A 25427-nucleotide genomic window follows, 5' to 3' on the forward strand; every position below is an offset into this window, starting at 1 on the left:
TTCCCGTATCCCCAACATTTTTACAATCTCCACCATAGTTTCCAAAATTTTTAGTAAAATTAGCATTTTCACGTTCTTTTCAATTCCCCCCCCCACCCTTAAAGAGAAGAAATACCAACAGACTTGAACTCGTATATACTTGCCTGAAATAATATGCACACTGCATTTGTTTTCTCGCCAAAAAGCTTAGAAAACGTGAGTTAAATTGACTCAGGCTATCCCATACTACCTGGCAGAAACAAATCTTTGTACAAACGACTACAAACTCATATTACCTAATAATAAAAAAAAAACGTTTTATACACGACATTAAAATAATCTGCCCAATATTTCAAGGGATGTGACCAGGGAGGAAGGGTGGGGCGGAGGGAAGAGGGCGGAGCGGAAAGGTTTCTTTTTGTGTATCGAGAGGAGAAAAAATAAACAAAAAGAAAAAACCTCAAGAATAAGCGTATTTGCAACAAGATGCAATAAATTTTAGTGGAATCTTGATTCATGAGAGAAGGGGGGGGGGGGGGAAAGGCTAATACACCCTTTTTTTTTAGTACAAATATAATAATGAAAAGAACAAAAAAGAGTAGTTTCAGTGATACTTCACAAGAATATTTGATTTTACACTATAATGTTATTACTTTATTTCTCAAAAACCCTGGTTGAAATGTGGTAAATTTTACTGGTGTCCAATAAAAAAATAAAGAGAAATAGAAAGAAAAACAAAAAAGGCTATAAAAGACACAAGAGCATTTGTTATACTAATCTACTTGTCTAAATACATATTTTTACAAAAATTAAAACAAAAATAAAGTAAATTCTCAGTAAAGCCAATATCATCATTACTTTCTTCCAGATCTATGCATTGTGCACAGACGATTCAGATCTGTCCATTGTCGACCGCACGACCAACCCTCACCGCCTCTTCCCAAAGAGTTTGCACCCTTGATCTCTCAATGTCAACAGCATCACAAAGATTGTATTGCCTAAAAATACTGTCAATTCTTTCTATCAAGATCAAACTATCATAATCCAGACGAGACTGACGTGGTAACTGTTGTTGTGGAAGTAGGTGTAGTATACCTGGCTCCACATTCCTATTATACTCGCCAAAGGGGTGTGGGGAAAATTTTTCTGCCTCAGCCTCAAGGCGTATATACTCGGTGATGGACACTTCGGAATGCCAGTCTTCTAGTTCACTTGCCCACGCTTTAATAAATGCTAGTCCGTCTTTCAAAATATTTGGGAGAGTATTTGAGTTCAGATTACTTCGGTTGGTCCAGTGGTTGGGATCGGATGATAATTCATCGTTCCACTGCAATAGTTTGCACTCTTGAAATAGACGAGTTAGTTCCAATGAATCATCATTCAGTAACTAGAAAAAATGTAATTATTCACCACTTTTAATCTTTTAATTTTAACTATCCAGTTTTAATTAAACAACTTAATTGTTCAGTCAACACAGGAGAATTATTATTAAATATAGTCCTTTGTAGAGTGGCAAAGACGATAAGATCTACCCCTCATTCAATGTAGCTTATTGCAACGGATTGCAATTGATTTTCGTCACTGGCGGCCAATGAAAATTATATCCTTTCAAAGAGAGTGCTTTTCATTGGGTGTCAGTGATGAAAATCAATTGCAACGGATTGCAATTGATTTTCGTCACTGACGGCCAATGAAAACTATATCCTTTCAAAGAGAGTGCTTTTCATTGGGTGTCAGTGATGAAAATCAATTGCAACGGATTGCAATTGATTTTCGTCACTGACGACCAATGAAAACTATATCCTTTCAAATAGAGTGGTTTTCGTCACTGACGGCCAATGAAAACTATATCCTTTCAAAGAGAGTGCTTTTCATTGGGTGTCAGTGATGAAAATCAATTGCAACGGATTGCAATTGATTTTCGTCACTGACGGCCAATGAAAACTATATCCTTTCAAAGAGAGTGCTTTTCATTGGGTGTCAGTGATGAAAATCAATTGCAACGGATTGCAATTGATTTTCGTCACTGACGACCAATGAAAACTATATCCTTTCAAATAGAGTGGTTTTCGTTGGGCGTCAGTGATGAAAATCAATTGTAACGGATTGCAATTGATTTTCGTCACTGACGGCCAATGAAAACTATAACCTTTCAAAGAGAGTGCTTTTCATTGGGTGTCAGTGATGAAAATCACTTGCAACGGATTGCAATTGATTTTCGTCACTGACGACCAATGAAAACTATATCCTTTCAAAGAGAGTGGTTTTCATTGGGTGTCAGTGATGAAAATCAATTGCAACGGATTGCAATTGATTTTCGTCATTGACGGTCAATGAAAACTATATCCTTTCAAAGAGAGTGGTTTTCATTAGGTGTCAGTGATGAAAATCAATTGCAACAGATTGCAATTGATTTTCGTCATTGACGGTCAATGAAAACTATATCCTTTCAAAGAGAGTGGTTTTCATTTGGTGTCAGTGATGAAAATCAATTGCAACAGATTGCAATTGATTTTCGTCATTGACGGTCAATGAAAACTATATCCTTTCAAAGAGAGTGGTTTTCATTAGGTGTCAGTGATGAAAATCAATTGCAACAGATTGCAATTGATTTTCGTCATTGACGGTCAATGAAAACTCTATCCTTTCAAAGAGAGTGGTTTTCATTAGGTGTCAGTGATGAAAATCAATTGCAACAGATTGCAATTGATTTTCGTCATTGACGGTCAATGAAAACTATATCCTTTCAAAGAGAGTGGTTTTCATTAGGTGTCAGTGATGAAAATCAATTGCAGTTGATGGCAATTGATTTTCGTCACTGACGGCCAATGAAAACTATATCTTTTCAAAGAGAGTGCTTTTCATTGGGTGTCAGTGATGAAAATCAATTGCAACAGACTGCAATTTCGTCATTGACGGTGAATGAAAACTATATCCTGTCAAAGAGAGTGGGGTTTTCATTAGGTGTCAGTGATGAAAATCAATTGCAACGGATTGCAATTGATTTTCGTCACTGACGGCCAATGAAAACTATATCCTTTCAAAGAGAGTGCTTTTCATTGGATGTCAGTGATGAAAATCAATTGCAACGGATTGCAATTGATTTTCGTCAATGACGGCCAATGAAAACTATATCCTTTCAAAGAGAGTGGTTTTCATTAGGTGTCAGTGATGAAAATCAATTGCAATTGATTTTCGTCATTGACGGCCAATGAAAACTATATCCTTTCAAAGAGAGTGCTTTTCATTGGGTGTCAGTGATGAAAATCAGTTGCAATAAGCTACATATATCGAACACATCGCTGGTGTATTTTTTACTATCTAGACCAGGAGGTGTCTGCACCCCACCCCCTCCATATGGGGGTACTTGCCTTCTTAGATTTTTGCTCCTACTCCCCTCCCTCGACAACACTCTTTTTTATTATTATTTGTATTATTATTAAAAGATATACTTTTCGGTACTTTAACTGGAAAAAATAGAAAAAAATAACAAAATTGCCCAATATATTTTGAAGAATATATTTTGCCCGCCCCCAAAACTTTGAAAAATACCTTCCTCCCTAAATTTACGTCCCTGAAAAAACTATGATTTTAAGGATCCTCAAGGTTTCATAGAAGGTCTGTCGATATTCTACTAGAGTGAGCTACGAGTAAGTAATAAGGCAGAAATATGGTATATTGTCCAAGGGTTATGCAGTGACCTCGTCAGTCTCCATAAAAGTCAGCTTGTGGATCAAAGACCAGGAATCAGATTCTGTTTAAAGTGTTTGAGAGAAGAATTATTTTTGCTTATCTGTATCATACTTTCGAACCGTTCTGCGAAGCCCAGGGACTCCAGAGCACATTAAGTAGTCAGTTTTTCTCAACTGTTCTTTTAATCAATTAGAAATAAATAAATTATTAATTTCATATATTTATTAAGAGAATAAAAATAGATAAAACGAAAATTTGATACAGTCCCAATTTTTCTATTAATCAACTAGCAATAACTAAAATTACTGTTTTGTAAATCGCATTTATTATTTTACTAAAAACAGCAAAAAAAAAAAAAACAAGCGTCTCGAACTGAAGAATTTTCCAAGGTACCGGACTTCATAAATTAACAATAAATGAAATGTTATTTTTACACGTTAAATACATTTTTTAATCTTTATCTTAGCCAATTAATATTAATTAGAACGTTATTTTTACATATTTCATACATTTATAAAATTTTATATTTTTACCATAGGAGTTAAAAATAAGCACCAGAATGAAACATCCTTTAACATCACTAACTTCCACTTAAAGTAACAAGCTTCAAGGAAACTTTGCAACAACGACATTACTTCGAATGTCCTTTTAAACCAACAAAAATGCAAGATCGATGCTAAAAAGACGAAAAACAAAAGCCAAACTACAAGATGTACTCCCCAGACCATGAAAAAGAAAGCATGCTAGTAGAAAGAAAGACTACGGCGAAAGAAGTATGATCTCTTAAGTCCAGCTGAGTCAAACAAGATAAAAAAAAGACTGCAGTATTTGTCCGTCGTATGTTCCTTGCCCAGTCGTAAATTTTAAATAAAGACAGTTTTTCTAGAAAGGTTTCGCTGCCAAAAGATGCTAAATTATCTCCAACGCATTTTCGGTGAACCGGATGGGGGTGGAAAACAACTGGGGATGACACGATATTATCGCAGCAATTAAAAAACACAATAAGACAATAACAGAAAGACCCAGTTACGTAAAAACAAGAATGCAAACACCAAAATACTAGGGTAAGAGAAATATCATATAATACGAAATACTACGAGAAAGTCACATAAGGTAAAAAGAGACCGTTTCTGGAAATACTGAACTAATAAAGTTGCTAGACCGCATCCACCATAATTTATTGAACTAGTCGGGGGGGGGGGGCAAACTATAAATGACCTCAGGATTTCAAATTATTCGTGGAGAGAATTGCAAATGCAATTAATGCAAAAGTTTAACTAATACCAAACAGTTAAAATACCAAAAAGGGAGGAAACATCCCCAAAAACATCGAGTGATCTTAATGAAAATCACACCATCATATTTAGCATATCAGAGAACCCTTCAGTACAGGTTTCAATCTTCTAAATACAAAAATGTAGAATTTTACATTTTTTACCAGAAAAAAGATCACGGAAGCGTGTTTATTAGTTTTTTTGTTTTTGTTTTTTTTTACTCAAGGATCATCGTTTCGAACCAGTGATACTTTGCGGGGGGGGGGATTTTATGTTTTGGGGAGGGTATGTGGGAGGATATTTCCATAGAGAAATTTTTTGTTCCGGAAGGAAATTTGCCATGGATGGCGAGCTGGCTTTCCCGGCATTATTTAAAAAACGATCAGGAATCCAATTAATTATTAGGATTTTAGGATTAATTAATTTTATTAGGATTTGTCATTAGTCATTACAAACAAACAAAGATGCTGCCGAATTTGTTTTCCAAATGCTGCCAAAAAGACTTGGGCGAAATTGGATTAAATATTACCGGGAAGTCCGACCCCCTCCATGGAAGTTCCTTTCCACCATGGAAAATCCCTCCATGACCAGTTCTTCCAACTTGAAATACCCCCCTCCCCTCGTACTGAACTGAAAAAAGGAGCTGAATACAACTGAAACAAATATAACTGAAAATGAAACTAAAAACGAACAGAAATTATTACGTATATGAAAGGGGTGGCCCCTTCCTCAATACCTCGGTCTTTACGAAGAAGCTTTTTTATGACTTTTAAAAAGGCTTATTATTCTAATTAAATGGCCTTTGTATTTTAAGAGTCATTCTTGAATAATTGGAAAAAAGTCAAATTTTAGCGGAAAGAGCGAGGCATTGAGGATGGGGAAACCTCCCTCAGACACGTAATAATTTCTGTTTGTTTAAGTTTTATTGTTGTTCCTTACTTTCAGTTGAAACAAAAACTTTTTTTTATTTTATTTCACCAAGCAGAGATGAATGAAACTGCGCTACCACGGGACTATTGTCAATATATAAATCAAGGGCGGATCCAGGATTTTTTTTCGGGGGGGTTTTACTAGTTTTGACTCAGTTTTCGACTAATTTTACTGATTTTTGCCTAGGTTTTACTAATTTTCGACTTATTTTCGACTCGGTCAAAAATTTCGGGGGGGGGGGGGTCAAACCAGGTAACCCCCCCCCCGGGATACGGCCTTGATATAAATCGTTTTTATTCACTCTGTCCATTGTTTTCGACGATGAAAACATCGACAGTTTTGCCTGCAGTATTGGAAATTAGTAAGAGTCCTTTGAAGCCAAAACTGTCTGCTTCTTTCAACTGATGTCTTATAGGATCTAGTTGCAATTTGTTTATAGTTTAATTAAAGACACAACAGTACAACAAAGAAACTACTGTTTCTACAAGGCCTACTGCCTAAACGACGTGGGTAGTTGAAAAGAAGGTTAAGGCTGGTATCTCAGGCAAATATCCAATATATATTAACTAGTCAAGGTTTTTTTTCAGATGACTGGATAAATACTTATTGTTAAATTTGCTTTGAGTGCCATATGAAAAGAGCTCCTTTTTCCTGAAATTCCAGTTCCCTTACCCCCCCCCCCCCACAAAAAAATCCTGAAATTTCGAACTAGATACCCGAGACGAGACAGGGCCTACGGGAGCCAACCTTCCTCCCGAAAATACCCAACGCAGATTATTCTCCCCCAGATAATTCCCCCACACGCAAAATTGAGCAGCCACAGAGGAAGTGCAAAATTGACACCTCAAAATGCCGATTGGATAACCTAAGGGGTATCAAAGGACCAGACATCAAAAACAGTTCTGGGACAGGGGCTGGTTGGTCTCTTAATCACTTTCGACTTACAAAAGAACTGAGAGACTGAGAGACTAGACCGGAAAATGAGAGACTAGAACTCTCAGTTTCCTATCAAATGACTATCCTCCGAAACATTTACGACCACAAGGGAATGAGGGGGGCTGCCCCTCCCTCATTCCATGAGGAATGAGGAAGGAGCAGCCCACCTCCTATACGGAATAAATTCTGCTAATTTTGGGGTGAAATGTTACTATTTACTTTCATAATAACAGCGTAAACCAGAAATATTCCCAGAAACCAAGTGAGATTAAATATCAATTTCTATCTCCATTCCCCTTTCTTAGAACTAATTCTGTATTTACCTGTAGGCTCAATAAGAGTTAGGATGTTTGGACATTAAAATGCACCCTTTGAAGCATCTGCCTCCTTTCTAACCATCATTATCCAAGAAGATTATGGGGAAGGGGGAAGGAATTTACGGGGGGAAAACGCCTAGCCCCGGGTATACTTACCCCACTACGTGTAAAGATCATCACCTATTAACTCCGTAAAATCTTAGTAATAATAGATAATCGCTTGTCTCTATCAAACAGTTCGTGGTACCGAACTGTAAGTAAGGAGCGACCCGGCTCAATAGTATCCGAAACTCTAAAAAACTGAATTTTGTCATCAATAGATGTATTAGAACAGTTGAATTTGTATGCTGATTTTGAATACAAAAGTTTTATTAAGTTTAGTAATACCTATCAAGGGTTACGAGCCTAAAAAGATTTGTCTGATTTACGAAAAAAGGGGGGAACACCCCCTAAAATTCATACAATCTCAATGAAAATCACGCCATCAGATTCAGCATATCAGAGAACCCTGCTGTAGAGGTTTCAAGCTCCTATCTGCAAAAATGTGGAATTTTGAACTTTTTACAAAATTAACCCATTGTTTAAGTTTAGTATTAATATTTTGGGAAGTATGCATACATTTTTTGGGCGGGAAGGGGAGGACTAATTTTTTTGCTGGGGGGACTTTGCAGGGGGAGAATCTTCCGTGGGGACGAAATTTTCTAGGTGGTGAGCTTCTTAGGGAAAATTGTATACTGGGGGAATTTACCAGAATTCCTATACGGAGTCTTTATGTCTTGCTTTCTCTTTATTGACTCAATTTTACGCATGGAGGTATTAAGGGTAATTAAGATGTTAAGTAGGATTTTCTCCGTGGAGGTGGAGCCAGATTTCCTGGCGTTGTTTAAAAGAGCAAGGCGTTGAGGAGGGGCAACGCTCTTCATATATGTAATAATTTCTGTTCGTTTTGAATTTTAATGCTGCTCCTTACTTTCAATTGCAAAAAATTGTTTTTTTATTTAATTTCTGATTGTTTTTCAAATAATGTCACAAAATCCAGCCCCCCCCCACAGGAGAATTCCCTTCCCCGACAAAAGTTTTCTCAGTGGAAAGATCCTCCCACGTAGCCACACCCCACCAGAAGAATCCCCCTGAAAATGTTTGTATACTTCCTAATAACCGAAACTATGTGTAAACAATGGGCAACGTTCATAGCTTGCCGCCCTTCAGCCGGAGGCTACGGAGGGTCATGTCATCCTTAAATACATAGTTAATAGATCTTTTGACTATGCTGAACAAAATTGCTATCTAAAAATTTTGATCGGAAGACTTTGGGAAAAAAGGATACTGGAGGGGGCCTAGCTGCCCTCCAGTATTTTTGGTCAATTAAAAAGGCCACTAGAACTTCTGATTCCCGATCAAATGAGCCCTTTCTCGATCTTTTAGGATCACTGGGTTGATACGATCATCCCTGAAAAAACAAAAACAAAAACGAAACAAAAAAAAACAAATAATTACACATCCGTGATCTTGCTTCTGGCAAAAAAAGCGAAACTCCGCATTTTTGTATATAGAAGCTGGAAACCTCTACAGTAAGGTTCTCTGATATGCTGCATCTGATGGTGTGATTTTCATTAGGATCACTCGATGCGTTGGAGGATGTTTCCCCCTCTTTTCAACAATTAGGCAAATTTTCTCAGGCTCGTAACTTCTGAGGGTAACATTAAACTTCATGAATTTTTTATATTTTGAATAAGCATCAAAATGTGGTTTTTTTAGTGTATCTATTGTTATCATGACCCTGCTCCTTAGAGTTTCGGTTAAAATTGAGCCGCATCGCTTCTTACTTACAGTTTGTTACCACGAACTGTTTGATAAGGAGCTTGGAGTTTGATCCCAGCTTCAGAAACTCACCCCAGGGTCCAGAATATGATTCTGACGATGAGATTATGCAAAAGCATTTCCACAACAATCCAAACAAGAAGAAGAAGCCGACAACTTTCACATGAGTCAGACTAGGCATATGGACGTTTTGGCTCGGGAGTCAATAAAAAAAGAAAATGTATCTGATAAGTTGAATAAGAATCTCTGGCAAGTCTGGGAAAATTTTAGATTCCTAACTGTTTGCGTCTCTTAGTTACAACAGTCCTCTAGTTGGGGTATATGGTTCTAATAACACATTCTTTAGAGGGGAAGTTAATGCGATGAATTCTGATCACACACCATATGTAAATGCTTTGAGGGTCATTAATGGCCCATTGTTCCTATTTTTGGCATTTCTCTTTTATCTTACTGAAGTCCAAAAGCTTAGTGACTCCTGTTATAGCACTTTCTTGATGTAACAAAGTTTAAGTGGGCGAAAAAAAAATTGCCATGGATCTCAATAAAGCATTTCTCTTTTTATGCTATATTTTAGGATCACCTATCTTCTTTAGATATTTTTTATAGCCTATTTCGCAGTTCTAAACTCATCAAGGGTCTGCGATATGATGAGGGAGGGAGGGAGTGAGAGAGAGAGAGAGAGAGAGAGAGGGAGAGAGAAAGAGAGGGAGAACTCAAAGCGACCCGCGAAATTCAATGCGCTTAGATTTCAGCACCCTTCTTGGAAAAATAATCACCCTTCCTTAAAATCTTAGCAACGTGCATTTACGTCATCGCTTATACATTTTTTTTATTTTTTTTTTTTTTAACGAAATGATATATTTTTACGTGAGATGAAATACACTTACCTACAGAAAAACCGGCAACCGGGCACATACGCAAAAGCCCGTATAGAACTAGATATACAGAAAACCTCCAGAACTCGTAACCTTGTTGATGCAAAGAACCCTTGGCCAAAGCCTGGATTTAGCGAAAGTAATAGACCTAATTAAAGCAATAAGAAAAAAAAATAATCAGGAAATAATTTTAAAGTGGAAAACACATAGATGAATTATCAAGAGGATTTGTTACCATGGATAAGTCGCGAATACGCTTGGCTGTTAGTTTTTGTATAAAAAGACGCCCTGAACAGTTTAGAAGAAGATGGCGATCCAGTTGATCTTTATTTCGTCTATTGACACGATAGGTGGTGCAGAGTGGGCACGGGATACTAAAAATAAGATAAAAAATATAACATCAAATAATGATCCAAATCATCAAGTTACAAATCTTGCAACAACATGAAGATTGTAGCATTTTCTAAAGTAAAAATTAAATCATTAGAACAATAAAGGGTGCTTACGAGTTATAGCGACCACACCAAAGAAGTGAAGTTAGGTTAATCCTGATAAAACATACCAAAATATGATGAAAATTTAACACTTTAGTAACAAAATTATGGAAAGCGCAACTGAGAAATATGGAAAGCAGGCCCCAGAACGCATTATATTAAATACCTAACCTAATATAACCACCTTTATATATTGAATATTTAATTAAAATATACCTGCATAATAATAATATCTGGCTCAGGGCAAGCTGATTATCTCCGAGTGGACACATAAAACCGGTTTCATTACAGATCAAGAATAAAGCGTGGTCGCTATAACATGTAAGTCCCCAGTGAAAAACCAAAATGTTTGTTTTATAGTTGAAAACATATCTGTACAAGGAGGATAGAGGATAGGAGGGATTAATATCTCTCCACAGATTGATCCAAAAAACCTCCTTCCACTTCTGATAGAATCGAAAAAATGGCGGACAAGAAATGCATATTTTTCATGTCGTTTTTCATATCTCCAGTCCCTAAGGATTGGACCTTCGTGCACTTACGACAGCCTTAAAATCATTAATAAACAAATTGAGCTAATATTAGACGAATTACTGATATATGATTACTGATATTAATTACCAATCAAACGCTAATTCCTACAACAAAGGGCTCATTATCCGCTCGAAAGGCTTGACTAATTAGTAACACAGAGGGCTGGTTATTATGGTTGATAATTTGATTTATTTTTCAGTTTTTTTTTTTTATAATTTACGTTGAGATATTGAGGTTGTATTTTGAGGAATTCTAATAAACAACTACGAAGATTCACTTGTGAGATTTTGGCTATACTTGGAACCTCATCCCCAGGAAAGCACAAATCCTATCACCCCTGAAAGGATACTTTCCAAGGTTTTTAAATACGGTGATAAAATTACTATCTTGAAATTCTTTGTTCAATACCTTAAAGGTCTTTGGAGGGACACGAAGAATAGTTGCCCCTTGCTTTCGATCCACGTAGCGCTTAAATAAAACAAAAAGAACATGTGACATAATTTGTTTTACTAAGCCTATTCTGTTGCAGAGTGGCAACTGTCGCCCACGAGTCTTACGGTCATTTGAAAAATGACACACATATACTACTACTACTAACAACTCACCGCAGCACCAAGCCGTCTGAGGCCAACACAGCTACGAACACTCCTTCTCCATCCAAATTTATTCAAAGCCTTCCTTTTAACACCTCCCAGGAAGTTCCCATTTCCTTTAAATCTTTTTTTATAACGTCCTCCCACCCCAGACGAGGACGACCTGCTTTCCATTTATCCCTAGACGATTGGCTGAAAAGGACAATCTTCGGCAATCTGTTATCCTTCATCCGCACAACATGCCCTAGCCATCTCAATAATTCTTTCATTATAGGCTAGCCCTACAAAGCGAGGTTGAACCACATTTTTCGAACAGCCTACTGTTTGAAATAAGGCCAGTCAGCCGGTTAGCTAGAACAATTCGTAGGCAATTTCTCTGGAAAACATCTAGCAAATCCTCATCCGCTTTTCGGAGCGCCCATGCTTCAGAGCCATATTTGGCCACTGTAATCACTGTGGCTTATAATATTCTAATCTAGGTTTGCATACTTATCTTCCAATTCTTCCAAACTTATTTTTAACTGTGAAAAAACACCCTAACTATAGGCTTAGGCATTTGTGTCTCTAACTTTTCCCTTCAGCTTCTTTGCATTTTCTGATACTGTACATCTTTCAGAGAGAATGAAAAAGTTGCCTTTCATAGGTATACTAATTACAAGGCCATATCCGGGAGGGTAGGGGGTCTGAGCCCCCTACCCCCTGTTTGTCTGACCCTATACCCAATCTTTGTCCGACTTGTAAAACGTGACAAAATGAATATAAACAAAATTTTGATTCGGTTTTTAAAGTTTTTTTTGTAATCCCCTCCCCCGAATAACATAATGGATACGTTCTTGACTAACTTTGCTTTTAGACTTAGCCAGTTATGCGTTTTAAGCTCTGAACAAACAAGCACATACGCATGTAAACAGAGGATGGAACACCTAGAAGGAATTGCTGGATTGAATAGACTGAATTGTTTCAGAAGTGTTTCTTTTGTCTATAGAGGTTCATTCAAAATACTTGCAGGTAATTACATAAAGGTATACGAGTAAATAAAACAGTAATAAAATCGAAAAAAAAGGAAATATGCCCTTTGAAATAAACCCACCTAATGTTCTTTAAATGTATAATCAAAGCCATTGGTGTTACATTTCAGTCACACTTTTAAGGGTGGGATATAACCCTAAGCTACCCTGAAAACGTTTACTGAATTCCTTTTGAAAAAAAATATTCAAGCTTTGTACATAATGTTAAGAGTACATAATGCACATAATGCAGCGTACATAAGCTTTGTACGCTGCATTATGCTATGTGTGTACGCTGCATAGGTTATGTACATAAGCTATGTGCTGCACATAATGCAGCACATAATGTTAAGAGTACATAAGCTTTGTACATAATGCAGCGAATCTAGTGGCAACTCTAAAATTTAATCAGAAAAAAACTTGTCTGCATATAATGAAGTAAGAATTTTGCTGCAATAGGCCAAGTATCTATTTAAAAATAGGGAACAAACTACGCTGGGTTAGTGTGTAGCATAGGACAGGAATCAGCCAGAGAAATAAAAATATACCATTTGAATCAGATTTCTCCTCTATACAAATGTAATGACCACTATCCATTTGTGCCTCAAAACCACCCTCCAAATCAGGGCCTGAAATTTGGCTTTTTTGTGTATTATTATTAATCGATTTGCTCTAAAACTTATTTTTTATCTTTTTTTTGAGTGAGCGAGTTCTTTATTTAACAATAAAAATCATAAACAAACAACTACATCAACAGAATCTCCCCCATAGGGCTCCATGGCCCGGAAATAACAGGGGAGAAAAAAAAAAATACCAACAAAAAAAAAAATAAAATAAAAAATCCAGTCGCCCACCTTAATAATCCCCAGAATGACAAGCTAGACAGGGGATAACACATGAATTCACCAACTGAAATAAATATCCAACTTGAATACAGATGAATCTTGAAACAGAAGATCTGGAATTTGATTCTTCTGGAATCGAAAAATCGACTGGCTCTAGAATCTGTTTTTTATCTGGAATTTGATTCTTCTGGAACCGAAAAATTGATTGGCTCTAGAATTTGTTTTTTATCATTCTTGCCTTTTTGCGCAAAAACGGATATTTTGTGGCCCAAACTGGCAGAAAACAAAACTTTTGTAGTGGCCCAATCTCTTTTGTTACTTAATATCTTTGTTACTTTGGTATCTGCTGAAAATTTATCAAAAATCTTAGTCACCACTGCAGCATTTTATAGGCTTAATAATACATAAATGGCTAAATCTTAAGTATAAATTAGCATACCATTAGAATACCATATAATTAGAAAAGCTACGCTTCCATTGAATCTGAAACCTGCTCAGCGATAAGAACTACTAAGAGCTTGAAGATAAAAGTAAAAAAAAACTAAGTAGGAAACAATAGCTATACAAAAAACATACTACGCAAGAAAATACTACCTAAGAAAACAAAAGTAAGACTAATACAATCTTTCTGGTTTGAAATTGACACATCGGGTAAAGTTTCTAATACCCATCATCTACGCGCATGCGTAGTGGTACAAAGTAGCCAGCCATACTTGTGTGTTACGCAAATGAGACTGGTGGACTATGATCTGTGTTGGTGCCAGTATTGCCACCTCTAGTGATTTAGGTACTGTTCTATTAACAGGGCTCTTTTAAATACGGCAAAGCATACCAGTCACGAAATAGATGGAGACGCCTGATGAAAACAGGTTTACAATGCCTTCTGGGATATAAACAAAGGCAAGAACTGTATTTAAATTGTTGTTTTTGGGAGTTTATGGGGGGGGGGAGGTACCTATGTTAGGTTAGGTTACGTATTTAATATATGGTATGCGTTGCCCCCCCCCCCCTAATATACAAATATATAACTAAAATTTGTTCCTAAACTATTATATATTCATCTAATTTTATTTTATTTCATTAGCATTAACCAAACTAGCACTATATAAAAGTGCCCGGTTAATAGAACAGTACCATGATTTATCACTATTTCTAGTGATTTTTTATGTTACCTAGTGGTTTTTTTACAGTCAGTGATTTATAGTGATATTTGCTCTAAAAATAGTTTTTTTAAGCCAAGTCGATTAATTTTTCAAAAAATAGCGTGTAGATTCATGATTCAATCGAATAAACCATGCAAAAAGCTGAATAATTAAAAAAATCCCAAATAGAGATTCACTATAGTTCCTAATATGTTCCAGATTAGCATTTATGCAAGCATACCGCCTTCAAAACTTCCGATTTCCCAGACCTCAGAGCGTTATCATCAAGATAACAGACGGACCTAATTAATCACAAAATTGCAAAAATGTTCTATACTTCTAATTTCACAACATTTGCTCAGGTCGAATTTTTTGTCTTCAAATTTAAGGTTTTTTTTCTCAATAATCTATCAGTTCTAAATTAGATTTTTTTTTTTTTTCGGTTAAAACCTTTGAAAGTGGAGTGAATGGTTAATATGAATACACCCTCTACATCTGCAAATAGAACAGAAATGGAGTTATTGAAAAATAAGAAGGTAGGTATAGATTAAGTATAATTTTCTAAATGAAAAAAGAAATCTTTGAAAAAGAAAATAGGACTTAGTATTTTTTATAATAGGATTCGTAATATAACTAGATAGATTAAGTCGATTGTAGTTTGATGATTGAAGTCGGTTGGGAGTAAGGGGTGGGGTATCTTCTCTGGAAATTGTCTTATGGTTTTAATCTTTACTTCTAATATCTAATCGAACCTCCAATAATTCTCCAAATTCCTTTATTTGATATGGAAACACCTAATAAGCGCAGTTAACGTCCTAATCTTTAAGTTTTTGGATTTATGTGCTAACATATCAAACAGTTTGTGGTAACGAACTATAAGAATATAGTGACAATAGTAACCAAAACTCTAAAAACAGTATTTGGTACTTGTCTATTATATAAAACACACTCGAGAAGTAAAGTTTGGGTGAATGCTAATGAAATTAAAACAAAATATGACGAAAATACAATGCTTTAGTAACAAAATTATGAAAACCACCACAAGAATTATGGAGGGTGGCCGCCCAGAGCACATAACCTAAGATAACCTAACTTAACCTAACCAAAATACCAACTAAATATTTAATTTTAAAAAAGGGGATAATTGCCCTTCGGTCTTTTTTGAATTTTTAAAAATGAACTAGAACTTTCTATTTTCAATCAAATGAGCCCTCTCTGAAGTTTATACGAGCATCCCTTCTATAAGAACCCTATATATCCCCAGAGTATAACTTACAACGCCTGTCCCTAGGGGGCTGTGTCGACCCCGGAGTTTTAATATCTGATGTTTGACCTATTTTTAACAAAAATGGTCACTTCAAATGTTTATCGGATGGGTTTATCCATCCGATAAACCCAAAGGCGTAGAGGGCGGGAGGGACTAGTTACCTTCCGATCTTTTTTTTACTCTGAGAGAATGAACTAGAACTTTTAATTTCCATTCAAATGAGCCCTCTCTGAAGTTTATACGAGCATCCCTTTCATAAGAACCATATACGGCACCAGGACATAGCTTACAATGCCCCCCCCCCCGGGACCCTGGGGGTTGCGACAACACCGGAGTTTTGTTATCTGACCTTTGAACTATTTTAAAAAATGGCTATCTCAAAATTTGTATCGGAAGGGTTTGGGGAAAAAGGGCGTGGGGGGGGTGGGAATAGGGGCCCTCCGATCTCTTTTGACTCTTAAAAATTGAACAAGATTTTCAATTTTCATTCAAATCAGCCCTCTCTGAAGTTTATACGTGCATCCCGTTCATAAGAACCATATATGCCAGGGCATAACTTGCAACGCCTGCCCCCGGACCCTGGGTGGTTGTGTCGACACTGGAGTTTTTTTTATCTGACTTTTGATCTATTTTGAACAAAATGGCTATCTCAAATTTTTTTTCGAATGCATTTGGGGGAAAAGGGGCGTGGGAGGATAGTTGCCCACCGCTTTATTCTTAATCTTAAAAACTGGGCTAGAACTTTCAAGTGTGATTAAATTGAATTCTCTCTGATCTTTCTATAATTATTTGCTCCATAAAAGATATATATGCCCCCTAGGCATAACTTACAATGCCAACCCCGGGCCTTGAAGAATTGTGTCGACCCCGGAGTTATCGTTATATGATCTTTGAACCATTTTGAAAACAATGGCTTTCTCGGAGTTATTATCGGATGGCTTTGAGGAATAGGGCACGGAAGGGGGGGGGGGGGGCTAGTTGCCCTCCGATATCTTTTGACTCTTAAAAATTGAACGAGAACTTTCAATTTCCAATCATATGAGTCCTCTGCGAAGTTTATACGAGCATCCCTTCCATAAGAACCATATACGCCTCCAGAGCATTATTTACAACGCTTGCCTTCGGGCCCTGGGGGGTTGTGTCGACCCCGGAGTTTTCCTTATATGATCTTTGAACTATTTTAAAAATATAGCTATCTCAAAGTTCTTATTGGATAGGTTTGAGGAAAAGAGGGCATTGAGGGGCGAGGGCTAGTTGCCCTCCGATATCTTTTGACTCTTTAAAAGTGAACTAGAACATTCAATTGCCAATCAAATGAGCCCTCTCCGAAGTTTATACGAACATACTTTCCATAAGAACCATATATGCCCCCAGAGCAATACTTACAACGCCTGCCCCGGGCCCTGGGGGATTGTGTCGACACAGGAGTTTTTCTTATCTGACCTTTGAACTATTTTTAACGAAATGGCTACCTCAAAATTTTTATCAGATGTATTTGGGGAAAAGAGGGCTTGGGGGGGGCAGTTGCCCTCCGATCACTTTTGACTCTTAAAAAGGTCACTAGAACTCTTGATTTTCCAATCGAATGAGCCCCCTTTAAAGTTTATATGACGACCCCTTCTATATGAAGTGCCCCTGGAAAAAAAAAATGGAGTGTGGGGGAGGCTAGCTGCACTCCAATCACTTTTGTCTCTTAAAAAGTGAATTACTACTTTAAATTTCCAATCAAATGAGCCCTCTATGAAGTTTATACGAGCATCCTTTTCATAACAACCATATATGTCCCCAGAATATTACTCATAAAGCCTGCCTCCGGTCCCTGGGGGTTGCGTCGACACAGGAGTTTTTCTTATCAGACCTTTGAGCTATTTTTAATGAAAAGGCTATTTTAAAAATGTTGTCTTGGGGAAAAAAGGGCGTGTGTGTGTGGGGGGGGGGGCTAGTTGCCCACGGATATCATTTGACTCTTAAAAAGTGAACTACAACTTTCTGCTTCCAATCAAATGACCCCTCTTTGAACCTCCTGCGAGAAACCCTATGAACCATAAGAACAACATAAGCCCATAGGCAAAAACTAACAACGCCAACTCTTGAGCCCGGGGGGTTTTTGTCGACACCGGAGGTTTTGCTATCTAATTGTTGAATAATAAAAAAAAACTGGCTATCTCAAAATTTGGAGCGGATGGGTTTGGGGAAAAAAGGGCGTGTGGGGGAGGCTAGTTGTCCTTAACTCTCTTGACTCTTAAAAAGAGAACTAGAACTTTCAATTTCCAATCAAATGAGCCCTCTATGAAGTTTATACGAGCATCCGTTTCATAAGAACCACAAATGCCTCTAGGGCATAACTTAGAACGCCTTCCCCTCGGCCCTGAGGGGTTGTATTGACACCGGAGTTTTTTTTATCCAAACTTTGATCTACTTTTAACAAACTGCCCATCTCAAACTTTTCATCAGATGGGTTTGGAAAAATAAGGCATGAGGGGAGGGGGGCCTAGTTGCCCTCTGATCTCCTTTGACTCTCAAAAACTAAACTAGAATTGACAATCTACAATCAAATGATCCCTGATTGAAATGGTGATAAGTCTCTCTTCACAAAAAACCATATCTTTTTTCACGAAATGACTTACAACACGTACTTATGAACCCCAAGAGGCTTTGTCGGCCCTGGAGATTTTAGTATATGATATTTTAACTATTTTTAAGAAAATGGCTATCTCATAGTTCTTATTGGATAGGTTTGAGGGAAAAAGGGCTAGGTGCCCTCCAATCTCTTTTGACACAAAAAGTGAACTAGAACTTTCAATTTCCACTTAAATAAGCTCTCTTTGAAGTTTATACGAGCATCCCTTCCATAAGAACCATATATGCCCCCAGGGCTTAACTTCCAACGCTCTCCCACGGGCCCTGGGGGTTGTGTCGACATCGGAGTTTTTGTTATATGATTTTTGAACTATTTTGAACAAAATAGCTATCTCAAAATTTTTATCGGATACATTTGCAAGAATGGGTTTGGGGGGCTGGTTAACCTCCGATGTCTTTTGACGTTTGAAAAGTCAACTAGAACTCTCAATTTCCAATCAAATGAGCCCTCTCTGAAGTTTATACGAGCATTCCTTCCATAAGAACCATGTTTGCCTCTTAGGCAATGTCATAACTTATAACCCTTGCCCTGAAGACTGTGGGGGAGTGTCCTGCTCGAAGATATAAATTCCAGAACTTTCAACTACGTTGAACAAAATTGCTATCTCAAGATTTTTAATTAGAAGTGTTTGGGGAAACGGTGGGCGTGGAAGGGGCGTTAGTTGCCTTCCAATAGCTTTTGACCCTTAAAAATGGCACTAGAACTCTCGATTACCGATCGAATGAGCCCCCTTTCAAGTTTATACGACGACCCCTTCTATATGAAGTGCATCTGCGGAAAAAATAAATGGAACGTGGGGGGAGGCTAGCTGCCCTCCAATCACTTTTGAATCTTAAAAAGTGAATTACAAATTTCAATTTCCAATCAAATGAGCCCTCTATGAATTTTATACGAGCATCCCTTCCATAACAACAATATATGCCTGAAAGAGGGAGAACACACCCACTAAAAGTCAAAGAGTTTTAATTGAAATAAAACGAGTAGAATCGGCGTATGAGAGAAACCCGCTGTATAATATGTGTTTCAATCCCCGACCTGCAAAAGCGTTGAGATTTGTATTATTTGCCAGAAGAAAAATAACGGATGGGTGTTAGTTCGTTTGTTTCTTTTTCCCGCAAGAAAAATATCCCTCCTGAAAACGTCTGTATACTTCCCAATAACCAATATTATATGTGAATAATGGGCAAAGTTCATAACTTGTAGCCCTTCCCCCGGGAACTGCGGGGGATTAAGTCATCTTCAAAGACATATTTATTAGACTTCCGAATATGACGAACAAAATGTCTATCTGAAAATTTTGATTAGGTGACTTCGGGAAAAAATGAGCGTGGGAGGGGGCCAAGTTGCCCTCAAATTTTTTTGGTCATTTAAAGAGGATACTAGAACTTTTAATTTCCGTTCGAATGAGCCATCTTACGATATTCTAGGACTACTGGATCGATACGATAACCCCTGAAATGAAAAAACAAACAAATAAACACGTATCCGTGATCTTTCTTCTGGCAAAAAATACAAAATTCCACATTTTGGGAGATAGGAGTTTGAAACATCTGCAGTAGGGTTTTCTGTTGCGCTGTATAAGATGGTTCGATTTTCATTAAGATTCTATCACTGTTAAGGCGTGTTTCACCCTTTTTCGAAAACAAGGCAAATAAGGCAACTTTTGATGGGTAAGACTAAATCAGCATAAATCAGGCATAATCATTGAAATCAGGATAAAAATCCAATTCTTTTGATGTATCTACTGGTATCCAAATTCCATTTTTTTTTAGTTTCTGTTACTATTGAGCCGGGTTGCTCCTTACTTCCAGTTCGTTACCACGAACTGTTTGACAAGTACCAGCAAAAAAATTTCTCAAATTTTTTTTTCATAGAAGAAGCAACAACCATCTACATAGAAATTTATTTTTAAAGTAATTTTCTAGATTTTTGTGCCCGAGTATTTTTACGCCCCTGATTATTTTTTGTTCCATCCTTTCAAGAGAGCCCCATCAAAAGCCACAATTTCTGTGACAATGTTTTGTGCTGCATATTTTGACGAACTTTTTATGATTAAGAAATTTATAGAACTGAATCTATTAATATATTCTCATCGAAATCTCTAAAAATAAGGTGCACAAGACAAAAAGAACTGACGTCAATTCTGAAAAAATATCAAGCATTCATGAACTCAAAAGGTTTTTTTTTCTGAAAATGAAAGCATATTAAACAGTTCGTTACGAATTGTAAGTAAGGAGCAATCCGGCTCAATAGTAGCCGAAATTCTAAAAAACGGAATTTTGATACCAATAGATACATCAAAAGAAACAGATTTTTATGATGATTTCAAATATCAAAGTTTCAACAAGTTTAGTCTTACCCATCACAAGTTAGGCGCCTGAGAAAATTTGCCTTATTTTCGAAAAAAGGGGGAAAACCCCTAAAAGTCCAAGAACCTTAATGAAAATCATACCATCAGATTCTGTGTATCAGAGAACTCTACAGTAGAGGTTTCAAGCTCCTATCTGCTAAAATTTGGAATTTTGTATTTTTTGCCAGAAGAAAGATCACGGATGCGTGTTAATTTGTTTTTTCCGGGGGTGATCGTATCGGCCCAGTGGTCCTAGAATATCGCGGGAGGCTCATTCAAAGGGAAATTCAGAAAGTTCTAGTGCCCTTTCTAAGTGAAAAGTCACCCGAGCAAAAATGTAATAACTGTCTTTGAGGATGATTAATCCCCGACAGTCCCAGGGGGAAGGCTTATAGTATCTCCCCGGGGGAAGGGCTACAAGTTATTCACTTTCCCAATGTTTACGTATAGTATTGGTTATTGGGAAGTATACAGACGCTTTCAGGGGGGGGGATTTTTTCTGGTAGGGGGGGGTCGGGGGTTACGTGGGAGGACCTTTCCATGGGGGAAGGGACATTGCTATGAAGATGACACCGGATGCCCCATCATTATTTTAAAAAACGATAAGAAATTAAATTAAAAAAAAGTTTTTTAACTGAAAGTAAAGAACAACATCAAAACTTAAAAACGAACAGAAATCATTATGTATATGATTGGGTTCGCCCCCTAGTCAATACCTCGCTCTTTACGCTAAAGTTTTTTTTTAGTACTGCCATAAGATCTAATTATTCTAATTAACGGCCTTTGTAATTAAGGGGTCATTCTTAAAGAATTGGAACAAAATTAAACTTTAGTTTAAAGAGCGAAGTATTGACTAAGGGGTGAACCCTCTAATATACGTAATAAAACTATATGAATATGGAAGTTCGTTACTTAAGTTAATTCGTAAGATACGAATATTTATTACTAATAAAAACGTTCGTAAATAAAATTAAACAACTTTCGAGAGAGCCATTTCACCAAAAAAAGGAAAATTAATACGGAAATTTCGTTTTAATTATTCATGTATGGTGAGCCAAAATCAAAACCTGCATTAATCCAAAAACGTTCAGATTTTATGTGAAAATTTTAATCGGGTTTTGATTCAAAAACGGAGGACAACTAGGCCCCCTCCCACACTCATTTTTTCCCAAAGTCACCCGATCAAAATTTTGAGATCGCCATTTTGTTCAACATGGTCGAAAAATATAATAACTATGTCTTTGAAGATGATTAATCCCCCACAGTTTCCGGGCGAAGGGCTGCAAGTTATTAATTTTTTCCAATGTTTACATGTTGCAAGTGATAAATTTTTATCACATTTTTTCCCTGTAAGAAGCAACAACCATCTACATAGAAATTTATTTTAAAGTAATTTTCCAGATTTTTGTGCCCGAGTCTTTTTACGCCCCTGATTAATTTTTGTTCCATCTTTTCAAGAGAGCCCCCTCAAAAGCAACACTTTCTGTGTCAATGTTTTGTGCTGCACATTTTGACGAACTTTTTATTATTAAGAAATTGATAGAACTGAATCTATTAATATATTCTCATCGAAATCTCTACAAAGAAGGTACACAAGACAAAAAGAACTGACGTCAATTCTGAAAAAATATTAAGCATCCATGAACTCCAAAGTTTTTTTTCTGAAAACGAAAGCATATTGTTTACAAGAGACTAATACACTTTTGTAGAGATATCTCTTCAATTATTATGAAGAAGACTCCAGAGCTCTCATAAGCAGCGAAAAAAGATCTAGTTTCCAGCGCAGAAGAAATGGATAAAAAAAGAAAAATTTGATTCATATAATATAATAACAGAAACGACGAGACGTTGAAATGAGACTTCCTCATTTACAGAGAGAGGGGATATATTGCAAAAATCTTTCAGAACATAATTCCAGTACACCCCCTCATTATGTCTCGGGATGTTTTAGAAAAGAACATTTTAATTACAAGTGTCCCATGAGACGTTATATGGACCATTGGGTATTGAAGACTTACATATTTATTTTTAACATATTCAAGAGACAGGTGTTTTGCTGAAGGGCTCTAAAAATATTTTTCATATTGAAAAAACATGTTTAATCCCGTGCAATTTAGAAAACACTCGAGAAGTGAGGTTAGGTTAACCATTAAATAAAAAAAAAACAGATTTTTTCAACTAAAAATAAGAAGCAACATTAAAATTAAAACGAACAGAAATTATTATGTATTAGAGGGGTTGCTCCTCCTCAACACCTCGCTCTTTACGCTAAAGTTTTTTAGTACTTAAAAATAAGTTTTTGACTGTTCTAATTAAAAGAACATAAGTGTTTCAGGAGTCGTTCTTAAAGAATTGGGACAGAATGCAATCTTTAGCGTAAAGAGCGAGGTGTTGAGGAGGATCAACCCCCCTGTTTTTTTTTATTTAATTTCTGATCGTTTTTTTAAATAATGCTAAGAATTCTTTATTCTCTACACCAGGAAATCCTGTTGAGCCAATTAAATAAAAAAACAAGTTTTTTTTAACTGAAATTAAGGACCAACATTAAAACTTAAAACGAACAGTAATTATTACGTATATGAGGGGGTTTGTCCCCTAGTCAATACCCCACTCTTTACGCTAAAGTTCGAATTTTGTTCCAGTTCTTTAAGAATGACCTCTTAATCACAGAGGCCATTAATTAGAATAAATACCTCTTACGAAATGGCTAAAAAAATATTTACTAACATTAACAAATTTTAAAAGGATTTTTTTTTGACAAATTAGTGTTTATTCAATAACCAAATCCAGAAGCTAAGCATGTAAATCACTACCCCGACTAGGCCGAAAAAATAAAATAAAAAACCTATCATATAAAATCACTAATAAGTGACTATACCAACCCTACTCAATTTCAACCATATACCCTATAACAATATATAACAATATAAACGATATGAAAGGCTTATTTGCAATTTCTCGTTTCTTGATCTTGTTGAGTACAAGGATCTCCTTTCTGACATGATTAAATAAAAAAAAAACAAGTTTTTTAAACTGAAAGTAAGGAGCGACATTAAAACTTAAAACGAACAGAAATTATTCCGTATATGAAAGGGGCTGTCCCCTCCTCAACGCCTCGCTCTTTACGCTAAAGTTTTTTTTTATTTTAAAAAATAAAGTTGTGAGACAGAGTCAAACATTATCGTAAAGAGCGAGGCGTTGAGGAGGGGACCGCCCCTTTCATATACGGAATAATTTCTGTTGGGTTTAAGTTTTAATATCGCTCCTTACTTTCAGTTTAAAAAACTTGTTTTTTTTATATTTAATTTCTGATCGTCTTTTAGTTAATGCAGCTTTTATTTTGGCTCACCGTCATTGAATAAGTAAACAAAATTTGCATAAAAATTTTACTTTTCTTTTGCTAAATGGATGTCTCTAAATTTGGTTATGACGTAATTTACAAATTAACTTACGTAACTAACTTCTATATTCGTATATTTTTCTTCTGGCAAAAAATACAAAGTTGCAGATTTTTGCAGATATGAGCTTGAAACCTATGTAATATGGTTTTCTGATACGCTGAATCTGACGGTGTGATTTTCATTACAATTCTTTCACTTCTAGGGGATGTTTCCCCCCTCTTTAAACAATCGAGTAAATTTTCTCAGGCTCATAGCCTTTGATGAGTAATACTAAGCTTAGTAAAATACATATATTTAGAATCAGCATTATAAGCCCATTCTTTAGATACATTTATTGACATCAAAATTCCGTTTCTAAAAGTTTCGATTACTATTGAGCCGTTTCGCTTGTTTTTTTTATTGTTTTTTTTTATTACGTATATGTTATTAAGTATATGAGGGGGTTCTCCCCTTAGTCAATACCACGCTCTTTTTTAACGTTATAAGTTAAAAAAAATTTGGATTCACAAAGGCAGTTTAATTAGAATAGATAGCTCTTTTGAAAGCACTAAAAAAACTGTAGCGTAAAGAGCGAGGTATTGACTTGGGGGAAAACCCCCTCACATACGTTATAATTTCTGTTCGTTTTAAGTTCTAATGTTACTTCTTACTTTCAGTTGAAAAAACTTGTTTTTTTTATTTAATTTCTGATCGTTTTTTAAATAATGCTTGGAAATCCGGCGCCCCCTTCATAGAAATGTCCCTTACCCCAAATAAATATCCTCCACGGAAATATTCTCCAGAGTAACTCCTTCCTTTAGCCCCCCCTCCATAAAAAAATCTTTCCTGAAAATGTCTGTATACTTCCCAATACCCAATAAATAATGCTGGCAAGTCCGGCGCCCCCTTCATGGCAATTTCCCTTCCCCCATGAAAACTTCCTTCATGGACAGATCCTCCAACATAACCCCCGACCCACCCCCCCCCCCCAACCAAAAAAAAAAACCACCTGAAAACTTCTGTATACATCCCAGTAACCAATACTATATGTTAACATTGGGTAAAGTTCATAACTTTTAGCCCTCCCCCTGGGGACTTCGGGGGATTAAGTAATCCTAAAAGACATATTTATCATATTTTCGACCATGCTGAATAAAATAGCTATCTCAAAATTTTGATTGGGTGACTTTGGGAAAAAATGAGCGTGGGAGGGGGCCTAGTTGCCCTCCATTTTTTTCGGTCACTTCAAAAGAGCAGTAGAAGTTTTAATTTCCGTTCCAATGAGCCCTCCCACGATATTCTAGGACCACTGGTTCAATACGATCACCCCTGGAAAAAAAAACAACAAT

The 25427-nt window shown here is 36.5% G+C and overlaps 1 protein-coding gene across 2 annotated transcripts in view; it reads right to left on the reverse strand.

Annotated features, from left to right (window-relative positions):
• Positions 1-527: 527 nt before the first annotated feature.
• LOC148943138 (uncharacterized) overlaps positions 528-25427 on the reverse strand; it is a 134432-nt gene continuing 109532 nt past the window's right edge. For both annotated transcript variants that reach the window (XM_089102256.1, XM_089102255.1), the window contains exons 3-4: positions 10061-10199; positions 528-1366 (exon numbers count right to left, since the gene is read on the reverse strand). In XM_089102256.1, coding sequence (XP_088958382.1) covers positions 872-1366; positions 10061-10199 — 634 coding nt within the window. In that variant the 3' untranslated portion in view covers positions 528-871. The remainder of the gene's footprint in view (positions 1367-10060; positions 10200-25427) is intronic.

The sequence above is a fragment of the Artemia sp. Qi Xiang Cuo genome, chromosome 16, assembly GCF_049724085.1.
Source record: "Artemia sp. Qi Xiang Cuo chromosome 16, ASM4972408v1, whole genome shotgun sequence".
In the NCBI taxonomy this organism is placed as follows: domain Eukaryota; kingdom Metazoa; phylum Arthropoda; class Branchiopoda; order Anostraca; family Artemiidae; genus Artemia; species Artemia sp. Qi Xiang Cuo.